Source organism: Ixodes scapularis, unplaced genomic scaffold (assembly GCF_016920785.2).
Source record: "Ixodes scapularis isolate PalLabHiFi unplaced genomic scaffold, ASM1692078v2 PGA_scaffold5__190_contigs__length_132052651, whole genome shotgun sequence".
Classification (NCBI taxonomy): Eukaryota; Metazoa; Arthropoda; class Arachnida; order Ixodida; family Ixodidae; genus Ixodes; species Ixodes scapularis.
The window spans coordinates 52,103,093-52,122,259 of NW_024609880.1; the positions used below are offsets into that span (position 1 = coordinate 52,103,093).

At 46.1% G+C, this 19,167-nt stretch overlaps 1 protein-coding gene across 1 annotated transcript; it reads left to right on the forward strand.

The window, feature by feature from the left end:
* Nucleotides 1-302: 302 nt before the first annotated feature.
* Nucleotides 303-18,532, forward strand: LOC8030854 (juvenile hormone acid O-methyltransferase-like). The gene is made up of 3 exons (XM_029975111.3): nucleotides 303-899; nucleotides 15,358-15,514; nucleotides 18,297-18,532. The coding sequence occupies exons 1-3, from the start codon at nucleotides 366-368 to the stop codon at nucleotides 18,467-18,469; spliced, it is 864 nt and encodes a 287-aa protein (XP_029830971.3). The 5' UTR covers nucleotides 303-365; the 3' UTR covers nucleotides 18,470-18,532.
* The last annotated feature ends 635 nt before the right edge of the window (nucleotides 18,533-19,167 follow it).

The window sequence follows — 19,167 nt, forward strand, 5'->3', positions numbered from 1 at the left end:
CCATCCTGTTGGATGCACAGCTGCGGTGGTCGATGTGGCAGACATCTGTTCTGTCGCAGGTCGTTCTCCAGCTTCACAGTCGACGGACGCTTTGGCAGCCAGGAGTTAGGACGCCACGACGACAGCCACGTTCGCGTTTCGCTCGTATTTCTGCAGGGACTTGTAGCACCAACCGCCAGGATCACCACATCCGTCAGCTTGACGCGTCAGCTTCCGGGGCGTCATCTCTTGCCACTTTGTCTCGGAGTCTGCTTTAGATGCGTGGGCGATATAGTGCACTGACCACACCCGTCGAAGACGCGTTTCGGGCATCGTCCTTGCGCCTCACGCCTCTGAGAAGTCACACCATTTACAACTTGGGCACGATGCACGTGAACAACGAGGACTTTCTGTCTACACTCAAGCCGGAACTCTACGTGGCATATGACCGGAAGCAATGGAGTGCAAATGTCGTGACGCTTGAAAGCTTTCAGAAGTCGTTCGGTCGGAACGAAGGAGGAGAACAGCGATACCTCGATCTGGGCTGTGGCGCGGGCGACTTTACACGCGAGGGCCTGCTTCCCCGCTGTCTTCCGTGCCGAAGGATTGTCGCCGTCGACGTCTCCAGGGACATGGTGGAGTACGCGAGGAGTCACTTCGCCCATCCCAAGATTACATACGACGTCCTCGACGTTGTTACAGATGACGTGTCCGATTTTGTGAAGCGGCACGGTCAGTTCGACAGTGTCTTCTCTTTCTTCTGTCTAAACTGGGTGAGGAATCAAGAGAAGGCGCTCAAGAACATCGCGCTGCTGATGAAACCAGGCGGCAGCTGCCTGCTCCTCTTCTGCGCCTCTACGCCACTGATGCGATGCCACCAGGAACTGGCTCGGATGAAGCGTTGGGAGAAATACGCGCACGTGAGTAATGGCGACGGTTTTCTTCGCCCCAAGCTTGTTTTCACACCCGTGAAACTAAAGCCCCCTGCAGACATATGCGCCTGATTGCAGGCGAATGCGGAGCGTGGCGAAGAGCGTTTGCGCAAAGCTTATGCGTAGAGCAAGACGTCTTCTTGCGCAGGAGTGGCCGTGACGTCAGCACGACGACGAGCTCTGATTGTCATTGTTTGAAAGGATAGTGGGTAGACCTCAATAATAGATGCCTTGAGGTCTACCCACTTTCTTTTTAATCAGTCAATGAGAGCTCGGCGTTCTGACATCATCACAAGAAGCAGACGAACTTGCATTCCCCATACGTCGAGAAAGTGAGGGAAAGGAGGAGACAAGAGCGCGCGGGGACGTCAGGACGCAGAGCTCTGAGTCCAGATTCATAAAAAAACTACTTACCTTCGACAACTTAGCTACGAAGTTCGTAAAGTTATGATCATCGTAAGATGAGGCGAGAACGGTATTCACAAACGCGTTCTTACGTGAGAGGAAGAAAGTTATGACCTCTTACGGGGGGAGAAACGACGACTTCGCGACGGCGTCTTCGGCAACACGAACAACCAATCGGAGAGGTCGGCATAGTTCGAAGCACGTGGATTTTTAATAGCAAACACAGGCTAACTACTCGTTGATAGTCAGCTCTGTGTATGTCCTGTCCTGTCTGTGTGTAAATGCTGTGTTCAAGTTGTTTCTCATAAACACAGGCGGCCTTTCCACCACCGCTTGTCTAGGGTTCGTGTCCGTGCAGTGATGTATCGACGCTGGCACGTTTTACACGCTTCGTTGACTGCTACCAACTCGATCGCTACGAAATCAACACAACTGTCATCGTTGGTAAAAGCCCCGTGCCAGTCGTTTCCAAAGTGACCTAGATAGAAACAAACCGCCGCGGCGTTTTTCGCGGCCTCGGAAATGCAGGAGCGAGCCGACGTTAAAAAATATACGTTTGAACTATACCAGAGTGTTAGCAAGAGCCACGCAAATACCTGTTCACACTCGGAGCGGACGCGCGTGTTTGATTGATTCGGCAAGGAAAGGTTGTACCGTCATCGTGTAGCTCCCACGAACTGTTGTAGCTCGACAGTGACGTAGCGTCGTGTCAGAATAAAAATGGCATATCCTATAATAACAAAGTGTACATGCATACCGTATTGGGAAGGTAATTCATACGGCGTTTGTTTGAGCTCTATATCGCACAAAACAAGGAGATAGAATCAATGAGAGTCCCTTTTCAAAGCCAGCGTTCGTCACCACTACCTCGGAAAAGAAGGAGATCGAGATGACAGGGAGAAGAAATTGACCTCTGAAATTCAGTTTAGCGATCAAACTATTCATACGGGAAGGGTCCACAAGGGTCGCGCGGGCATATTCCATTCAGCAAGCCAGCCGGTCGTGGGCAGACGGTCTTGGCCAAGGACCGTCGGACCATTGCTGCGTTGGAACAGGTCCGAGTGCCTAGGCCTATATTCTGCCGAGCTCGCTTGGTCAGTTGGATTGTTGCCTTTGTTGCTTTTCTCGGGTGTTTGTGGATTCATCGTTCATGTTCGCCGTGGTTGATTTCAAGTAATTTTGTCCTCTTTTCTTGCTGCTTGAAGTCGGGACGCGTGAGAAAAACAAGTAGAAAAATAAATGTCCGTTGGTCGTCGCGACCAAGTAACTGAGCGACGCTGTCGGCCATGTTGATTTGATCATAAAAAGTGCGTAAGGCAACTTCGGAGCTGTCGTAGGATTCTGTCGTAACCTGCGCAGAAGCTACGACAATTTCATTTCGAGAATACGGATTTTCTCTCACATTTGTCGTACGCACCTTTTCGTCGTAAGTTCGCTTTAAGAATTCGGCCTCTGCTTTGAATGATTGGTGGGATCTACAGCTACCTTTGTCTCCACTGCACTAGCCGAACGAATTAGCGATGGGAAGGCCGGCGTCCTGCGTTTGATTTTCGGATTCGACAAATGAAGCTAGCTTTATGTCTACCCACTAATCATTCTAACCATGTCCGACTTATGGTCGACTTGCTAGAAACAGCGTCACAGCAAGTCTGGGTGAAAGAAAGGAGTGCTCAAGCCAGCGCACAAGCTGAGTGGGACTCCGGCGTCTCAAGACGCTCGCGCGCCCCAGACTTTGCAGTGCTTTTTTTTACCCAGTCTCAGCTGAGATGCTGTTCTATACCTAGCCGGCCCAGGGCTTGACGTTCTGACGTGCCGCACCCTTTTACTGTTTACAAAACATGGCCTGCTGCTTGCAACCCAGGCGATTTCTGGTCGCTCCGTCTTTGCAAGCCTGTCGAGCTCGTGTGTATATGCTGTCTTTATTGTAAAATAAAATACGTATGATGCAGAAAGGGGGAGGAGGAGCAAGGACGCACGGTTAGTCACCCATTGAGGGGGCATATTCGCCGTTTTGTATGGATAGGGAGGTGAAGAGGGGTGGGTGTAGGGTTTAGGAAGTAATGATGGGGATGTAATATTATACATGTGAGTCAGTGATGGGGCGGGGCCAATAGGTCGTATCTCCCCAACCGGTCTAAATCCCGACCCGAGCGCGATTTCCTCGAAAGTGTTCCGACTTCGCCCAGCCGAAACTCCACCGAGGCCTGAGTGCACAAGGCCCGGCCTGGCCAACAGCAGGGCATCTCCACCAAAGGCATCTATAGTGTTTCCATTTTCCAGATCGGGGCGGGGAGGGGGGTATGCGATTGAACAAAACATGGGTAAATTTTCATCTCTATTTAAAAACATAATACAGACACATATATACTGTAAAAAGGTAGAAAGTTGGGCTAGTTGGTAGTTGATATACAGACAGCGCAAAAAGATATAAAAGGAAGATACACACCGGATGGAACAGAGCGCTTACTCGCAACTGGATTAAAACCCATGGCTGCGAGTCACCGCTTTGTTCTATCCGGATGTCTCTTCCTTTTAAATATTTCTGCGCTCTCTGCACATATACTGCACAACACGGTTACCAAACACACGACATCGGCACTTTTCTCTTTTTCAAAAATCTGGAAGTAAAAAGCATCTCTTTATAGACGGGTATAAGTTTACTGTTTTAGGTTAGCGGTTTCTCCACAGTAGTAGTTTTTATTTAAGACAAAAAAGGCAAAACCGGCCATTGTTTGGTCGTGTCAAAGAAACACTGACACCCCCCAACAATTTTTTTTTTTCATTTTTTGCCAGGCAATTTAATGTGGTGTCAGATTACTACCCAATTAATATTTTGCTACACAGTCACGTACAGTTTGATAAAACCAAGAAACACAACTATGCGAAACGAAAACTCGAAACTTGCGCACGGAGGTCGGAGAAATATAGAGGAGGAGAATGTGTCGGAAGTCACGTGGCTACACCCGACCGTGCGCTTTTTTCCACCTCCGATTTTTTTTTTTTTTTTTTTTGCGCCCAGTAGGTGACATGCGTTGCGGGAACCGTTTGCCGTGCGATTGCTTTGCAGCTATGTTTGTTCCGCTCGCTATTCTGCACTTCAAGATAAGTTGTTTCATACATTGAAGGGTTGCAAATGATTAATGAGTACCCGTGGTGAATTCCCGTGATCAGCTACAAAAAGGATGCCCCCAAGATGTTGCGTAAAGAGCTGCCTCTGGTTCTGTATCCGAAAGTGTCATTGTGCGGCGGAGTCTGCGCAAGTTTCCGAAAAATCAACGGGATCGGGACCAATGGCTGGCTGCAATTTCTGCAGAACAATTCACAGGCACGTCGGAAAGCGGACCTACCCGATTTCTATGCTCATTGCATTTTGTTTAAAGTGACTACATTGAGTTCGATTAGGGCCTTAAGTATGGTAGTCTTTTCCTCCCGGCAGCCCGTCGGGAAACGTAGTACGTTGGAATCTCCTGCGGACACGTGAAGCGCCCTCAATGGGGTAGTTAACGTAGCTCGTTTTGTATCTAGCGCTTGTCAGTCCCACATGATGTGTTGTCTATCTTCGGTCGATTCGCATGAAATGCACTGTGGTGATCGAAGTTTTCTGGTGTCGATTGTTAGTAGACGAGCAGTTGACTCGTACCGGTGTAGCAGAGCTTGTTGTTTCCTGGAGAATTTTTTCGTGAAGCTAGACGAGGGATTGGTGATGTGTTGTGCTTAATATGGGTTTTTGTTTCTTTTGCTGTTGAGATTAAAGATTTTGCTGCGTTGTATGGATGAAGAAAAATGGTGAATGGGGATCCAAGTGTGCTTCCTTTGCCAGTAAATCTGCTGTCTCATTTCCAGGTGTGCTCGCATGCGATAGAATCTATTGGAGGTGTATAGTCATTCAGTCGTCTGATGCGCGTCTTGTCAGCTGCGCAGTTGACTTGGATAGCGGGCCCGCGTTTTTTACAAATGGATTAGTTGTAAGGCACCACGAAAGTCTGTGAAGATGGCAATTTTTGGCGAATTCTTGTATGTCAATGTGTGCAAGATGACTAGCCAAATGGCAGTGAGCTCTGCAGTGGTATAGTCGAGGCAAATGTCAATGCGTCCTTATCTGTGAAGTTCAATGTCTGGCGTTACATAGGCTGCTCGGCATGAGTTGTCTTTAATGCTTCCGTCAGTATAGATACGTGTTATGTTTGCGTAAGTATTCTCAATCGTTTCGAGTGCGATGGTTCGCGCCACTACTTCGGCAACTTATTTTGCGTTTCGGAAGATCAGGTGAGACCTGAAGCTGACATTCGTCTTGATAGGGGAGAAGCGTGGCCGGTACATCTGGTGGGTAGCCGATTGTTTGGCAGACTTTATTTGCGGTCTTTCCAATTTGAGAATGGTGCCATTCCAGAAGGTTTTCAAGTAGCAAGTTCGAAGACGGAGCTTCTAATAGACGATGGATATGTTTTAAATTCTCTTGCGCTTGGTGCTGCAGGAGCTTCGGTTAGGGTTGGAATGTTTGGAGCATATTTTGGAAGCCCCAGGCAGAGACGGAGGGCTTTCCTATAAAAGGCTTCCAAACCTTACCATTGTGTTTCACGAAGGTTTAACAGGGGCAGTGTGATTAGTACTCGGTAGAGTGTGATCACTGACATACATGTCTGGCACCCCAGTTTCGCCCAGCTATTCTATGGAGAGCGCCTAGGAGTTTGTGAGAGTCATTCAAAATCTTATGTACTGCCGGACGCCGAGCGGCGTGGTCATCGGTGACAATGCCCAAGTAGCGAACTTGTGGTTCACGTCGTATAGACTTGCCTTCGATTTTGAGAGTGGAGTATTCTCTCTTCATTCAACCTCGGGAACGATATGTGACAGCTTGTGTTATTGATGCAAAGTGTGTCAGGCCGGCATGATGGATAAAATATACTCTAGTGTTTAAAGTCTTCTGCAGTGCTGCTAGGATGGTGGTTGAAAGCCGAGTTGGTCCAGAGCACCCTAGCGCCACGTCCTCTGCGTAAATGACCCATTGTACGGGGTGAGGGCCTCTTGTGGGGAGAGCTGCCATTACGATGTTGAACAGTACTTGCCTTAGAACACTCCCTTGTGGCATGCCTTGGGGTGTGTTTCGCACAGTGTTCAAGTAGCCTGCTAGTTTAAAAGGAAATGTCCTGCAATTCAGAAAAGATGTAATGAATTTTAAGGCTCGTCCTCCGATTCCAATGTCCTGTAGTCGTTGAATCCTTTTGTGATTTGACAAAGCATCAAATTCTTGGTGAATGTCGAGAAAAGGACTGTGTAGCACTTTCGCTTGAGCTTTAGATTGGGGTAAGAAAGGTGCCAGGCCTCAACGGCATCTGGAGTTGATTGGCTCCATCGGAATCCAGATAGCTGAGGAGGGAGTGCTTGCGGTTGTCCTACGTGCCAACTTAAAGGGGCGGTGCAACGATTTTCGGACTTCGGTCGAAGATTTCTGGAAGTTGCCCCCTGACACTTCTGTAGTAAAGAACAGAAAACCGATTTCGCCTGCGTGTCCTAGTTGTTGCGTAAAAAAAAGATAAAGATTGGCATTTCGGGCACCCCTCAACTCACTCCCAGTCTTCAGGGTCACACCTGGTCGCACTCCCTGTGACGTCATTCGGAGTGCCGTGTAGCTTCCCGTGTGCTATGTCGGTGGACGCTACCCCTCCCTCTCTCTGCGTACATTAGCGGGCGCTATGCTGCAGCTTGGAGCCGAGCGAGGTCACGTAATCTTTCCGCCGTAGTTCCTTCGGCTGCCACTTGGGGCTGCAGGTGGGGAAAAAAGCTCGACTTTTGCTTTCCGATTATGCAGCGGAATCGCGACATTTTTAAAGAAGGAAGTGTTTTCTCTATCCTCTGGGACACGATAAATAACGTAAACATGACGAGATGCAAATTGTTTTAATCATAAAATCGTTGCACCGCCCCTTTAAGCGGTGAAGAATCAGGCTCTCAACCAGCTTTCAAGGGCAATAAGTCAAAGAAATTGGCCGTTACGATAATACTTCAGCTGAATGTTTTTTGGGCTTCTTGATAGGCACTATTATAGAATATCACCAGGTGCTATGACCGTTTACCTATTTTGAAATACTGTTTATGAGCTGTAGAAGTTCAAGATGGAATGACTCGTCCAGGTTTTTGAGCGCCTGGTTTGTGATGCCATCAGGACCGGGAGCTCCAGGTCGGGGACAGCGGGAGAGGGCCTATTTAGGCTCAGAGAAGGAGAAATCACCGTCTATGTGAATCTTGGGGTAGGAAGGAATCGGGGCCCTTTTTGGCTAAGTGGCTTACTTTGAGGAGTGTTTATCGGTCGTGATAACTCTTACGCGAGGCATTGAGCCTGTTCCTGAAGTGATATTTTATTTTTTTGCTCCCGTGGTTGCGTAGGGCCACTGAAGAGCCACTAGTTTCAGTAGGCATTGTACGGTGGGGTCCAAGGTCGTTTTGGACGCTGTATCTGTGGAGAGCGCTGCGTTGGTCCCATTGCCGTCTTCCCAGCTTTATGGTGTATTGGCGAAGCGCAGTGCAATGCGTCGGGGTTTGATCCAATCTTCGTCTTCGTCAGTGCGCCGTGTGATTCGCTTGGCGAGTGTTGCATTGGCGCATATTTTCAAGTATGTGAGGTCAGGTAAAGGTTTGGTTATTGGGAGGATGATTTTTGTTCCCTATATTCAAGGACATGGTGATGGCTTTTCCTAGAAAGGGGGCTGCGAGTTATTTATTATTTTGGAGAATGGTGTCTCTGTATAAGTAGCAGTTAGTAAAATTGCGAATTCTGGTTTTAGGTTTTACGCCATAGTGGGATGTGAGACGAATCGGCAGGTGATCGCTGCCCCAGGTGTTTCACTCAATGTACCATAGGAGAGTTAGTTCTTCTGAGACAAAGGTGAGGTCAATAACGATCGCGTGATCACGTCCTTCTTCTAACAAAAATACGGCCATCCGTTTGATATATCGATGAATGAGGGAGGTTTCGGAGTTCGTTGCGTCCCGTTCAACGCTCCTGCGGCCTTATTTTGCGAAATCGAAATTTCGGCTCAGTATCTTTTTAAAAGTTACGCAGAAGCTTCTTTTGTCGTCGAAACAACTATAATGTTAGAAAAAAATATACTCAGCTTTGGAAGAGAGAGATTGAGCATCAGTCCAAGAAAGTTGTTGTAGGCTTCCTCCCCGGTCTAGCTTGCGTATGTCGCCAGTGCTTGAAAGCATAAATACAACACAGACAACAAACTTGGAGACTTAAAGAGGGATTTCGGCTGTACAATTTACGTCTTAAAGCAGGCAAATTTGTTCACAAAAGTATTAAAAAAAAACTTAACAAATCTCGCATTTCTTTATTTGGTTTTTTTTTTGCGTTTATTTGGAGAATTGGTGGTTAAAGGTTTCATCGACATTTCAAGCAGCGGTGTTAAGGTGAGCTTTGTTCAGTGTTGGGTAAATTACATCTAAAATTACTTGAAGTAAAGTAGAAAGTAAATGCATTGCATATTCAAAGTAAAGTACAAGTACTTTTTAACACAATATTTCATGATGTCCCTCCAATCCACTATACAGTTGTTGTTTTTTAACTAAAATCTAAAGCCCTGCGCGGATAGCAGTTCGATCATCCGCATCCGATCCGTATCCACTTCCGCAAAGTTTTTTAAATAATTGTATCCATATCCAATCCCCATCCGCAGACTTTGTATCCGCATCTAAACCGCATCCGCAAAATTCGGAACAACATTTGACCATTTGATGAAATCAAGGATAAATCAAAATGAACAAAAAAAAAAAAAAAGGCTCGAGGTACATTTACCGTAAACGCTTCTTTTGAGTTGTGAATGCGAAAGCATGAATGTCGTTCCTGCGCGCGTCCTTGTGAAAATGCCGCGCCTCGCTGACATCGGCGCATGATTCCGTGCCGCCGCTCTGTCGGCGGCACAAAATCGGCTACAGGAATCGGCCGCGCCGCCCGAGCGCGCCAGCCGATTCCTTTGGCCGGCGCGCGGGCACGCAGCGCCATGGGGTGGCGCTGATTGAAACTGACGCGCGGCGGCCTCCCTCGCCTTCATTTAATTGCCGTTTTGCGTGGCCTTTTGCACGGCCTCAAAGCTGAGATGCCTCAGATGGCGGCTTCACGAACTTATCTGCCGTTTGGCGCGGCTGATGACGTCGGCTCGCTCAATGGGACAGTTAATGATTTCGCATTATAAGCCGTCTGCTTACCTTTGTACAAAGACCTCTTCAAGGTAAACATGTTCGGCAGATATCTGCCTGGTTGGGTGAATTTAAATGTAAAGAATAAAGAAATACGCCAACCAAAAAGTCGAAAAAATTGTCCCAACGTTTCGAAACAGTTCGTTTCTTCCTCAGGGGCGACTAAACGGGATAATAGCTTCTTTGTCTTTCTTTGAACTGGCTATCTCTTCTTCTTCATTGTCGATTGCTGGTTGTCTTCGTTTCGCCTGCGCCGTCTTGATTGTATCTCGTAACCCATGAACATATAAACTGGGTAAGGTGCCTAGAGACCTATTGATGTTATTTGCGGTGTTTTGAATATGCCAGGATTCTATCAGCTGTCTTCTGCGTAGGTTCGTCTCAGTACCCAGAAGGCTTGCATCTTCAAATCCGATACGGTGGTCATTAACTTCACAGTGCTCCGCCAGAGCACTGCGTTCGCGGTCGAAGTTGCGTACGTCATTTTTGTGTTGACGGAGCCGTTCTTGGAAGTTTTTAGTTTCTCCAATGTAGGAGGCGGGGCACTGGGTGCGGGATATTTGGTAAATTACACCCTGGGCCCTTTCCTTGGGTGGACGACTTTTTGGCCGAGGTAGAAAACGCCCGAGTGTGGTCACAGGTTTATGGGCCACGGTGACGTGTTCTTTTGCAAAAATCCTGGATAGTGTTTCACTTATCCCTTTTGTGTAGGGTATGCTGATGCGTGCAATCGGTTTAGGACGTGCAGTCCCAGTAAGTTGCCCGTCTCGGCGACTGCGGTTTAGACGGTGAGTGATCTGGCGAATGAAGTTACCTGTGTATCCATTATTTTTTAGATCACGGGTGATCGCTTGCTCCTCTTTCCTTTTGTCTGTTGCAGATGAACATATATTCTTTGCCCTCATCAGAAGTGTCGAAACTACTGACGCTTTGTGACTTAGCGGGTGGTTTGAATCAAATTGGAGGTATCGTCCCGTGTGCGTAGGCTTCCTATACACTGTAAAATTCAGTGCCTCACCCTGTCTTTTGATTAGCACGTCAAGGAAAGGTAAACAGCCGTGCATTTCGTGCTACACCGGGAATTGGATGGCTGGTTCAATGGAGTTCAAGTGAGCCAGGAAGTTGTCCACTTCTGACGCTTGCATGATACAGAAGCAGTCGTCGACGTACCGCAGGAATATTTGGGGCTTGGGATTGAATGATTGTAGCGCCTTGTGCTCAATCGCTTCCATTGCCAGGTTGGCCATTGTGACTGAGATGGAAGCGCCCATTGCCGTTCCGCTGGTCTGTTGGTAGAACAGACCAGCGGAACGAACAAGCCAGTTCAAAGAAAGACAAAGAAGCTATTATCCCGTTTAGTCGCCCCTGAGGAAGAAACGAACTGTTTCGAAACGTTGGGACAATTTTTTCGACTTTTTGGTTGGCGTATTTCTTTATTCTTTACAAAGACCTCTTCGTGTCATAATTATGGTGAAAGCCATTTTATCGTATTTTATTTTATCATATTTACAAAATAAACGATCATCCTTCCAGAGACACTTCGCATCGCTTGAAAGATGATCGCAGTTATGAGATTTTCTTCTTGAGAGTCCGTGACACTAACACTCTGTCCAGAAGATGCGCTCAAAAGGAAGAAAATTGTGATATTTATTTTCCTTTTTGCTTTGTAAAACCCACCTCAAGCGGACGCATATCTTATAAACATAGAAATTAACAAAGGACAGACTATTCTGTCGTTTTATTTAGGCCAGACAATAAAAAAGAGGGAGAGGAAGGGTGCTCACTCACCGGAGCAAAGAACTTGTGTATATGTGGTAAGGCGCGAGTACACCACTGAGAAAATATCCCACTGGCAACACCTCCTATCGGTTCACTTTTAAACACGAACTCTGAGTTGCTTGCTCGGAACCGTATACTTAAAAACAACTCAGTGCCAACTGTCGAGAAAAAGAAAATGCACACGCACGCAACGTTTCAGTTGTCGACGTTGCTGTGTAAAAGAAACAGAATGTCGTCAACATGAACGGATTCAAACTGGTTTGCCTCTCTAAAATTAATGCCCACTACTGAGAAGTCTCTCTTTGTTGGTGCACTTGATGCTGGGGTGACATGCACAAACTGTGCTACTGCAAGAATGAGGTGCGGAAGCTCGTACTGGCGCAAGTTCCACCACTCCAGAGGATTGAAGTCAGTCTCCTCGATCTACTGCGAAGAAGCCATTCGCAGGTTTCCTCTACTTTCTTGTGGTTTGTACGTTTGGAGTTTTTCTTTGCTCAAGAAAAAAACGTTTTCTGCTCTTTCCCTGCCGAACAAGAACACGCTTTCCTGGGACGACTGATGCTCCTGCATGCTTTACTTTATTTAGGGACAGCATTTTTGGCGAGATAGAACGTTCTAAAGTGATCTTTGGTTAGAATCAAACCTTGCTTGACGTAAAGAACAATTTTCTCCTCAATTGGCACCTTTTATCTAAGAGAGTAGTTTTCTCCCGTAATACATTTGATGATGCATTTCGTAGTATTACTCACTAATTCATCATACACTGTGCGGGCGTACACGTTTATGGGTCACCTCGGCAACAATGTAGATCCGGACACGCGGATATCCGTATCCGATCCGCATCCGCAGCCCCTGGAATCGTATCTGATCCGCAATCCGCCAAATCTGATTCATTTTTATCCGCATCCGCCAGTTTGCTGCGGATATCTGTGGATATGCAGGGCTCTACTGGTATGCATAGCCTTAGTGGTGATGGTTGTGCATAAGTTATTTTAGGAAATGGTCTCGAATTTCGGATGAAGTCAAGCGGCCACAGACTAGTTATTGTTTTGCTCTCGCTTACGAACTATTTAACACAATCAACTTAAAAGGGAATAATTTGTATCGGTCTTTTAGCCGCCATTATTGCACTCAGAAAAATGACCGGATGACGTCTCGAAAGACGATAGTGCATTTTCACATAACTATACGCCTTTTCTTTTTTTGTTAAAGGGTGGTAAATTCTTATATTCGACCTCAGAAGTTGTGCGCAGTACTTGGGAAGCCAAGGACACGAACGCGTGGTTCTTGAAAGACCTAAATTTCACCGAGACCAAGTTAGGGGGATGTACTTTGAAGTCGGAAGTTGTATATTCTTCGGAAAGTACCAGAAAAAAATACTTTAAGGGGGGGGGGGGGGGGGGGGGAGACAATACCCAAGAGGGTCAACTTTTGAACTTATGGATGAAGATGAATAAAATTTAAAGTATATACTGGCAGTTGCAAGGCAGAATGTAGTGCCAAATTTCATCTGTGGGCATGAATTGTAAAATAAATTATGGTTGTTTTTATCAGGAAAACACAGCCTTTGTTTAGAAAAACTATCATTTGGAAACTAATGTAATACCTAACATTTTTCTACTCTATATCGGCAGCAGAATGCTTGGAGAGTACAACTGGGAAAACAAAATTTCCAAAAAGAAATTTTATTTTACAGTAGCATTGCAGTGAAGAAAATTATTTTTTTTTGCCTTCTATGTTGTTGACAAAATCTTAACATTTTTTAGAAAAGAGATCCGCAAAGTAAAAAAAAAAGAACAATTCCACAGTTGCATTGCCCATAAAATTCCAGTTAGAAGAAACAATGAGTGAGTTTTTCGTGTTATTCCATTAACAAGCAATAGTTTTCCTAAAGTGGAATTTATGCCAAAAGGCGGAACGGAGAAAAACGCGTTCGAAGTGCTCTGCGGTGTCTGTCCTTCCTATGTCCCCGTCTTCAAAGCGCAATCATGTTTTCTAACGTGCCATACCAACTTGCCAAACAATCAGCACTTGTCAATCAAACCCCTACCTTTTCTTTAGCATCGGTGTCCACAAAATAATGTATAAAAAATTAACTATGCAGTGTAAACTAATGAAACTTTCTTGAAATACTCCCTAGATATTGGTGCATGTAAATATGACATTGTTCAAAATCAACGTTTTTTGCAGAATTTTTTTTCCTGGGTTGTGTCCTCCCTTAAGTAAAGTACAAGTACATACTCAGAGAATGTACAGTCTCCGGCAATATGAAAAACCCACTGGGAGCGCGTGGCCGAGGCGGTGGCTGGCGAGGGCGCCTGAGCGCTCCGGGCAATTCCATTCTGCTTCGAGGAAAGGACGCTCACTCGGGCTCAGCTAGAACGTAACGCGCTTATCAGTTTGTACTGAGCCCCGAGTGAGCGTCCTTCCCTCGAAGCAGATTGGAATTGCCCGGAGCGCTCGCAGCGCCCTCGCCAGCCACCGCCTCGGCCACGCGCTCACAGTGGGTCTTTCATATTGCCGGAGACTGTACTTCAAGTAAAGTACGTTCCCTAAACCTACTTGAAGTAGTAGTTTGAGTACAATGTACTTAAAGTACTTCCCTACACTGTTTTTTTTTTCATTCTTTTTATAAACTGGAAATTCTCTGAGACATCAAAGACTGGAGCACCGCCTGGTGGCGTTTGCCATGAAAATGGCCTATAGGCAAATCCACTCCCTCAATTGAATAGGGTCAGATGAACACTTCAGCTGACAACTGTTCAGCTGACCCTATTTAATATGTACAAACCAGCTCAAGTCAAACCTGTTGTCCACTCCCTCAGTTTCTCGCAGTGCTACCGGTAACGCCGTTACAAGCAACGGCGTTGCCGGTAACGTGTTACTTTTTTTCGGTAAGTAGTACCGTACTCGTTACTTTTTCAAAACGGTAGCGGGTAACGTACTTACGTTACTTATTTCGATTAACGAATAACGGAGTTACATTACTCGTTGCTTTTTTTTCCAAGATAAAAAAAATATACTTAAATTTTTTCCCTTCTTTTAGGCGCCAAGCCATGCGAATTTTTTAGGTTTTTGCGGGGGGGGGGGGGGGGGGGGGCGGGGGTTTCGTTCTTTTTTTTTAAGTATGCAGGTGAAATAACAAAAAAGACAAAGTAATTGTGTTCAGTTTCAGCATGAGCATAATGTTTCTTAAGATACAGCGAAATATGGTACCGTCAAAACAGTAAAACGTGTTAATCCATAATTAAAAGAAGTAACGCAAAAGTAACGTGTATTACTTTTTATCGGTAACGCGTTTCTTTTATTTTGAGGTAACGTAAATCGGTAACGCGTTCCTTTTAATTGAAAGCAACGAGTAACGTGTTTTGTACTTTTTTTCGGTAACGCCTACAACACTGGTTTCTCGGCGCCTTGTCGACGTGCGCAGCGAAACGCGTCGCCATGATCGGCCCACGATTGGTCAAACGCTCACTATGAAGCGTCGCCTTGAATAGTAGTTTTTCGAATCTCATTGACGGATTTAAGAGCAAGGTCAGGCTTTCGATAGACCCTTTGCAAAAGTCCGCTGCTGCGTCAGCGTTCGGCGAGGTCTCGTATCCCATCACACATTTGGTGAGCATGGATGGATGAATGCTAACGGCTAAACCCTTTATATCGGACGGCAGCTTGCGCCACCTAGCCTTGTTGTACGTTAGCGGTCATTTAGCAAGCAATGGTGAGCGCCAATGTCGCTTGATGAGCTTTTGAAAAGGGTTTATTCTGACGGGCGGTGATTTAGAAAGGGGATGGCTAGGCTTCCTGCGCGCTTTTTACGAACCATCGAACTTACCATCCGTTTCTAGTAATCTAGGTCGTGACGCCACCGAAACATCTCGTCGCCAATAGTGTAAATGTTTTTCGTCGCACTCGAGCGCGACGCTTTTCGCACGAACTCCAGCCCTTAGACGTCATCTGTGTGAGCACATAGTGCGTTACTAAAAGGTATGCTAAACTATCGTGCCAGCCGTTCGAGTATGTTTAAACCCGACGCTTAAACCACCGATGCTTTTTGCTGCCCTTTCAGATCTGCACCAACCTCATTCCCCCGAGCCATGGCTTGGAAGGCAGTGGCGTCCTGGAATCGTACATGAAGGATCTCCTGAAGATGGCTAACCTCACGCCGTCGACATGCAGAGTGCTTCACGAAACGTTCGAATACTCGAATCTCGAAAGCCTCGTCCGTAAGTTTTTGGCAGATATATCGCATAATCAAAGCCTTTTTGAGTTCTGCCCGCGCATGTTATTGAGCCAGCAATCACCTAGCAGCAGGGACCCAAATATTGGATTGTTGAGGACAGTATAAGGTGGGAAACCAGACTCAAACCACTTGCTTCGTGTGCAATTGCGACCTTAAAGATTGTGGGCATGCTGGTGGTGCAAAGTTCGACCGCGTTGCCAGCACGTTAGACCGCCTCCGGCCATCACCACCGCGAGTCGGCCAATTGAGCAGTCGGCCGAGGCGCTCGGCAGTTGGTAAAATGCCGGTACGCAGGAGTATATGCGGTTATGACTCGTGACAGTGACGGTCAAGAATTGACTATATGTTCAGCTGAACCAGTGTTTCCTGTCATTCTCCCGAGATGGGCCGCAGCGAGGAAAAGCCAACGAGATAGACAGTGGGACCGCGCTCTCGCTATTAGCCCCAAGAAGTTCGCATGGCGCCCCCTTACGGCGAACTGGGGTGACGTCACGGCGAGGACAAGATTTTTCTCCGACTCGCCTTGCTCGCCCTGTAGAAGCTGTGACGACGTTAGCTGTCGGCGCGCTCGTTTCTATTTACTTTTTTTTTTGTGCGTGTTTTTCGTAGGAAGTGTAAAATTTTATATGTGGCTTTATTGAGGTATGGCCTGTAGCTGCAGGCGAAACTTCAACGAACATTTCAGGCATGGTTGACAAGGCAGGCAACGCATGAATCGCAGCTGGTATATGAAAATAAAGAAATATTGCCACAATTGCAGGAGCATCACTATAGATTTATAACTCACACAATAAACGCTGCTAATGATCTGCATGAACTGGCAGGTTATGTATAGTATCTTTATGTATCTCTGTTTTTAAACAAGTTCGCTGAATCAGAAAAGCAGCATACTGCTCGAGCAACATGTTAAATACAGTCTGGGCCATGAAGAGAGAATCACACGGGAAACAGTCCAAATTCAGGGGCAAAGTAAAGAAAGAAGGAACATTTATTTATACAATTGGCTCGCATTTGACCTTGCTGGATTCGGACAGTATTTCAGTGAACTCCGCTGGTGGTATTTGTGGGCTTGTTTATATCAGCCCTCAAGTTATGTACAACAAGCGTAAGCGAAGGTGTCTAGCTCGTTATTAGTCCCCTAGGCTCTAAAATTTAAGCTTTAGTTAGATCAAATTGTCCTGAAGCTTAAATACCAGAAGCTTTAATCAAGCAAACTGTCACCCTTCACAGGTGCCACATTTTCTGCTATTAGTGCAGCATCTATCACTGGACAGCCGTTTGAATGCTTGCTGTTCCTCCTGTTTTCCTCTGTTGTCGGAAAGTCCAACTGTAGGGAGTTTGGAGGCTGAGGAAGCTTTTGGAGACATGCAGCAGTGTCTCTTTTAATTGGAAATGACAATTCAAACTAAACGGCGTATTTTCCTAATACCCAAGGCTGGAATAAAGAAATAATGTCAGGAAAAAGTGTAAACATTCCGAATTACGGTACTATTGTTGTGACTATTTTGGGCGGTTTAATACATAATAATAATAATAATAATAATTTTTATTTTTGCATCCGTATGGGTTACAGACGCCGGAGCCACGGACAAAAAGTCAACAAATGTTGACTTGACGGGGTCCGGGCCCCGTGCACTTGGCAGACAGCTATGGCGATACAAAAATAACTGCAGAGATTACAGCAATACGTAAAATACATATATAAAAGAGACCTAGGTTTCACAGGTTAACGAAAACAGCTCTATACAAAAAGTAAGTACAATGACTTAGGGTTTATATTGTAGATGTCCACGTCATCTACGCAATATTTGTTTAGCAATGAGGGTAGATTATGTTTTAAAGACTGGTAACTGTAGTTCGTGCGAAACGGAAACACTTTCCATTCCTCGGAGTAGCGGGTGCAAATGGTGGGTATGTTTTTGATTAATCCCGATGTCTGTTTCAGAAAATTAATAGATTCAGGGGAAGAAAAAAGAAATGATCGAGTCAAAAGGTACTCATAAAAACGATGTATATTTATAATTTTGTATCGTGAAAATAGAGCCTCTGAATTGCTCCCAGTTGTCTCATACAGACAACTGGGAGCAATTCGACCGTTTTCCCTGCTGCCCTGCAAACTAATTTCCGGTAATTGTGCATCTTCTAAAAAATAAAACATGCTTGCATACGTGTATGAACTATATCATTAATTCATGAAGAAGCTACATTCGTGTAAAACAACCCTGTTCCACGAGCACTTCAAAGTCCTTCAGACACAGGGCCTTTAAGACATCTGCGCGCATGCAGAGTAGCACGCGCAGAGTCGGTGTCGTGAGCTAATTTGCCGACCGCCCAAAGGCCCTTGATATAAATGCCATTTCAAATGCCTGAAAAGCGGGATCATGAACATGCAAGGAACAGAATTCTAGCGTCTGAAACACTTACGCCGCCGCTACACCGACCCCTCGCAAGATTGCCTTGTGTCGTGTGGACGGATGGAGAGGTTCATCGGCGGAATTGTCCCCACCGATAGCTTTCGGGATTTGTAACACAGTTATAAAGGTAAGCGTGACAAGCAGGCTTATAAAATGTACGGAAGCCTGCCCGATCGCCATTTCACGGAGAGGCAAACCCTGCCAATCACGGCAAGGCAAATCCTGACCGTAACGTCACGAACGGGAACCATAAGGGTGCGCCACCGAAACATCTCGGAGCTAATAGAGGATACACACTACAAGTGTTAATATATATTTTAATAATTATATTATTCTTTTTGTTTTGTGCAGGGGCTCACGTGGCCATGAGCCCACTGACGACGCTGGTGACTGACAGAGAAAGGCCCCTGTTCCTTGAAGACGTGAAGGAGCAGGCAAGAGACCTCTGGGCCATCAAGGAAGCCGGCGGTTCTCCGTTCCAACTCGATGTCTTTGTGGTTTTCGCTTCGTCTAAGACTATGTAATACATGAACAGCCCGAGTTGGGATCTGCCCAAAATAAAGTACCCTTTGGTTTTGTTCCTGTTACAATTTACGATTCAGAAAGGGTGTACGAAAGCTTCCAAGATCTGAGGCACTTACTTGCAATAAAATCTAAATTGGTGCTGTCATATCCGAATGGGTATCTCATGATCAGAAGCAATCATGAACCGAAAAAGGTGGCTAACATATGGCTAAATTTATTCCTTTCGTCAGAGGAACACTCGTCAAGGGGGACGATTCGTCACCACGGAACACTGCTTGCAAGGTTGACCCCGTATCAGAAAGAATACGTTTGAACTTGTTTTACAGAAATCAGCTAGGGTTGAGGGCCCTCGTTTAACAAACGTTTATTGGTTTCCTTTCTCTTGTGTACACAAAAAGACAGGGACCAGTACCCGCGTGTAAAAAACGAAGCCCGACCTGCGCTTTAGAACTGGGATAGCCATGCTTAGACAATTCTTGCTTTATCTAGCATATTCTTCAAACCCGGATTTCAACCAGTTCCGCCTAGGGGACAACTGGCCCGTGAGCGTGGGTTATAAAATGGCTGCACTCTACACAAATTCAATGTCTTTGCTGGGGCCACGGAGACTATGGAAGTAGCGAAAACTCAGCGTGGGGCTCCGCTGCTACTCTACGCGGGGTTTTCCTATACAGTTAGTAGAAGATGCGGTGCTGGT

Bases quoted from the DNA above. Each gene is read 5' to 3' on its own strand.
- LOC8030854 (XM_029975111.3), top strand. From the start codon at position 366: ATGCACGTGAACAACGAGGACTTTCTGTCTACACTCAAGCCGGAACTC. The intron at 900-15,357 runs GTGAGTAATGGC...CTGCCCTTTCAG, and splicing joins GTTGGGAGAAATACGCGCAC to ATCTGCACCAACCTCATTCC. The intron at 15,515-18,296 runs GTAAGTTTTTGG...TGTTTTGTGCAG, and splicing joins GAATCTCGAAAGCCTCGTCC to GGGCTCACGTGGCCATGAGC.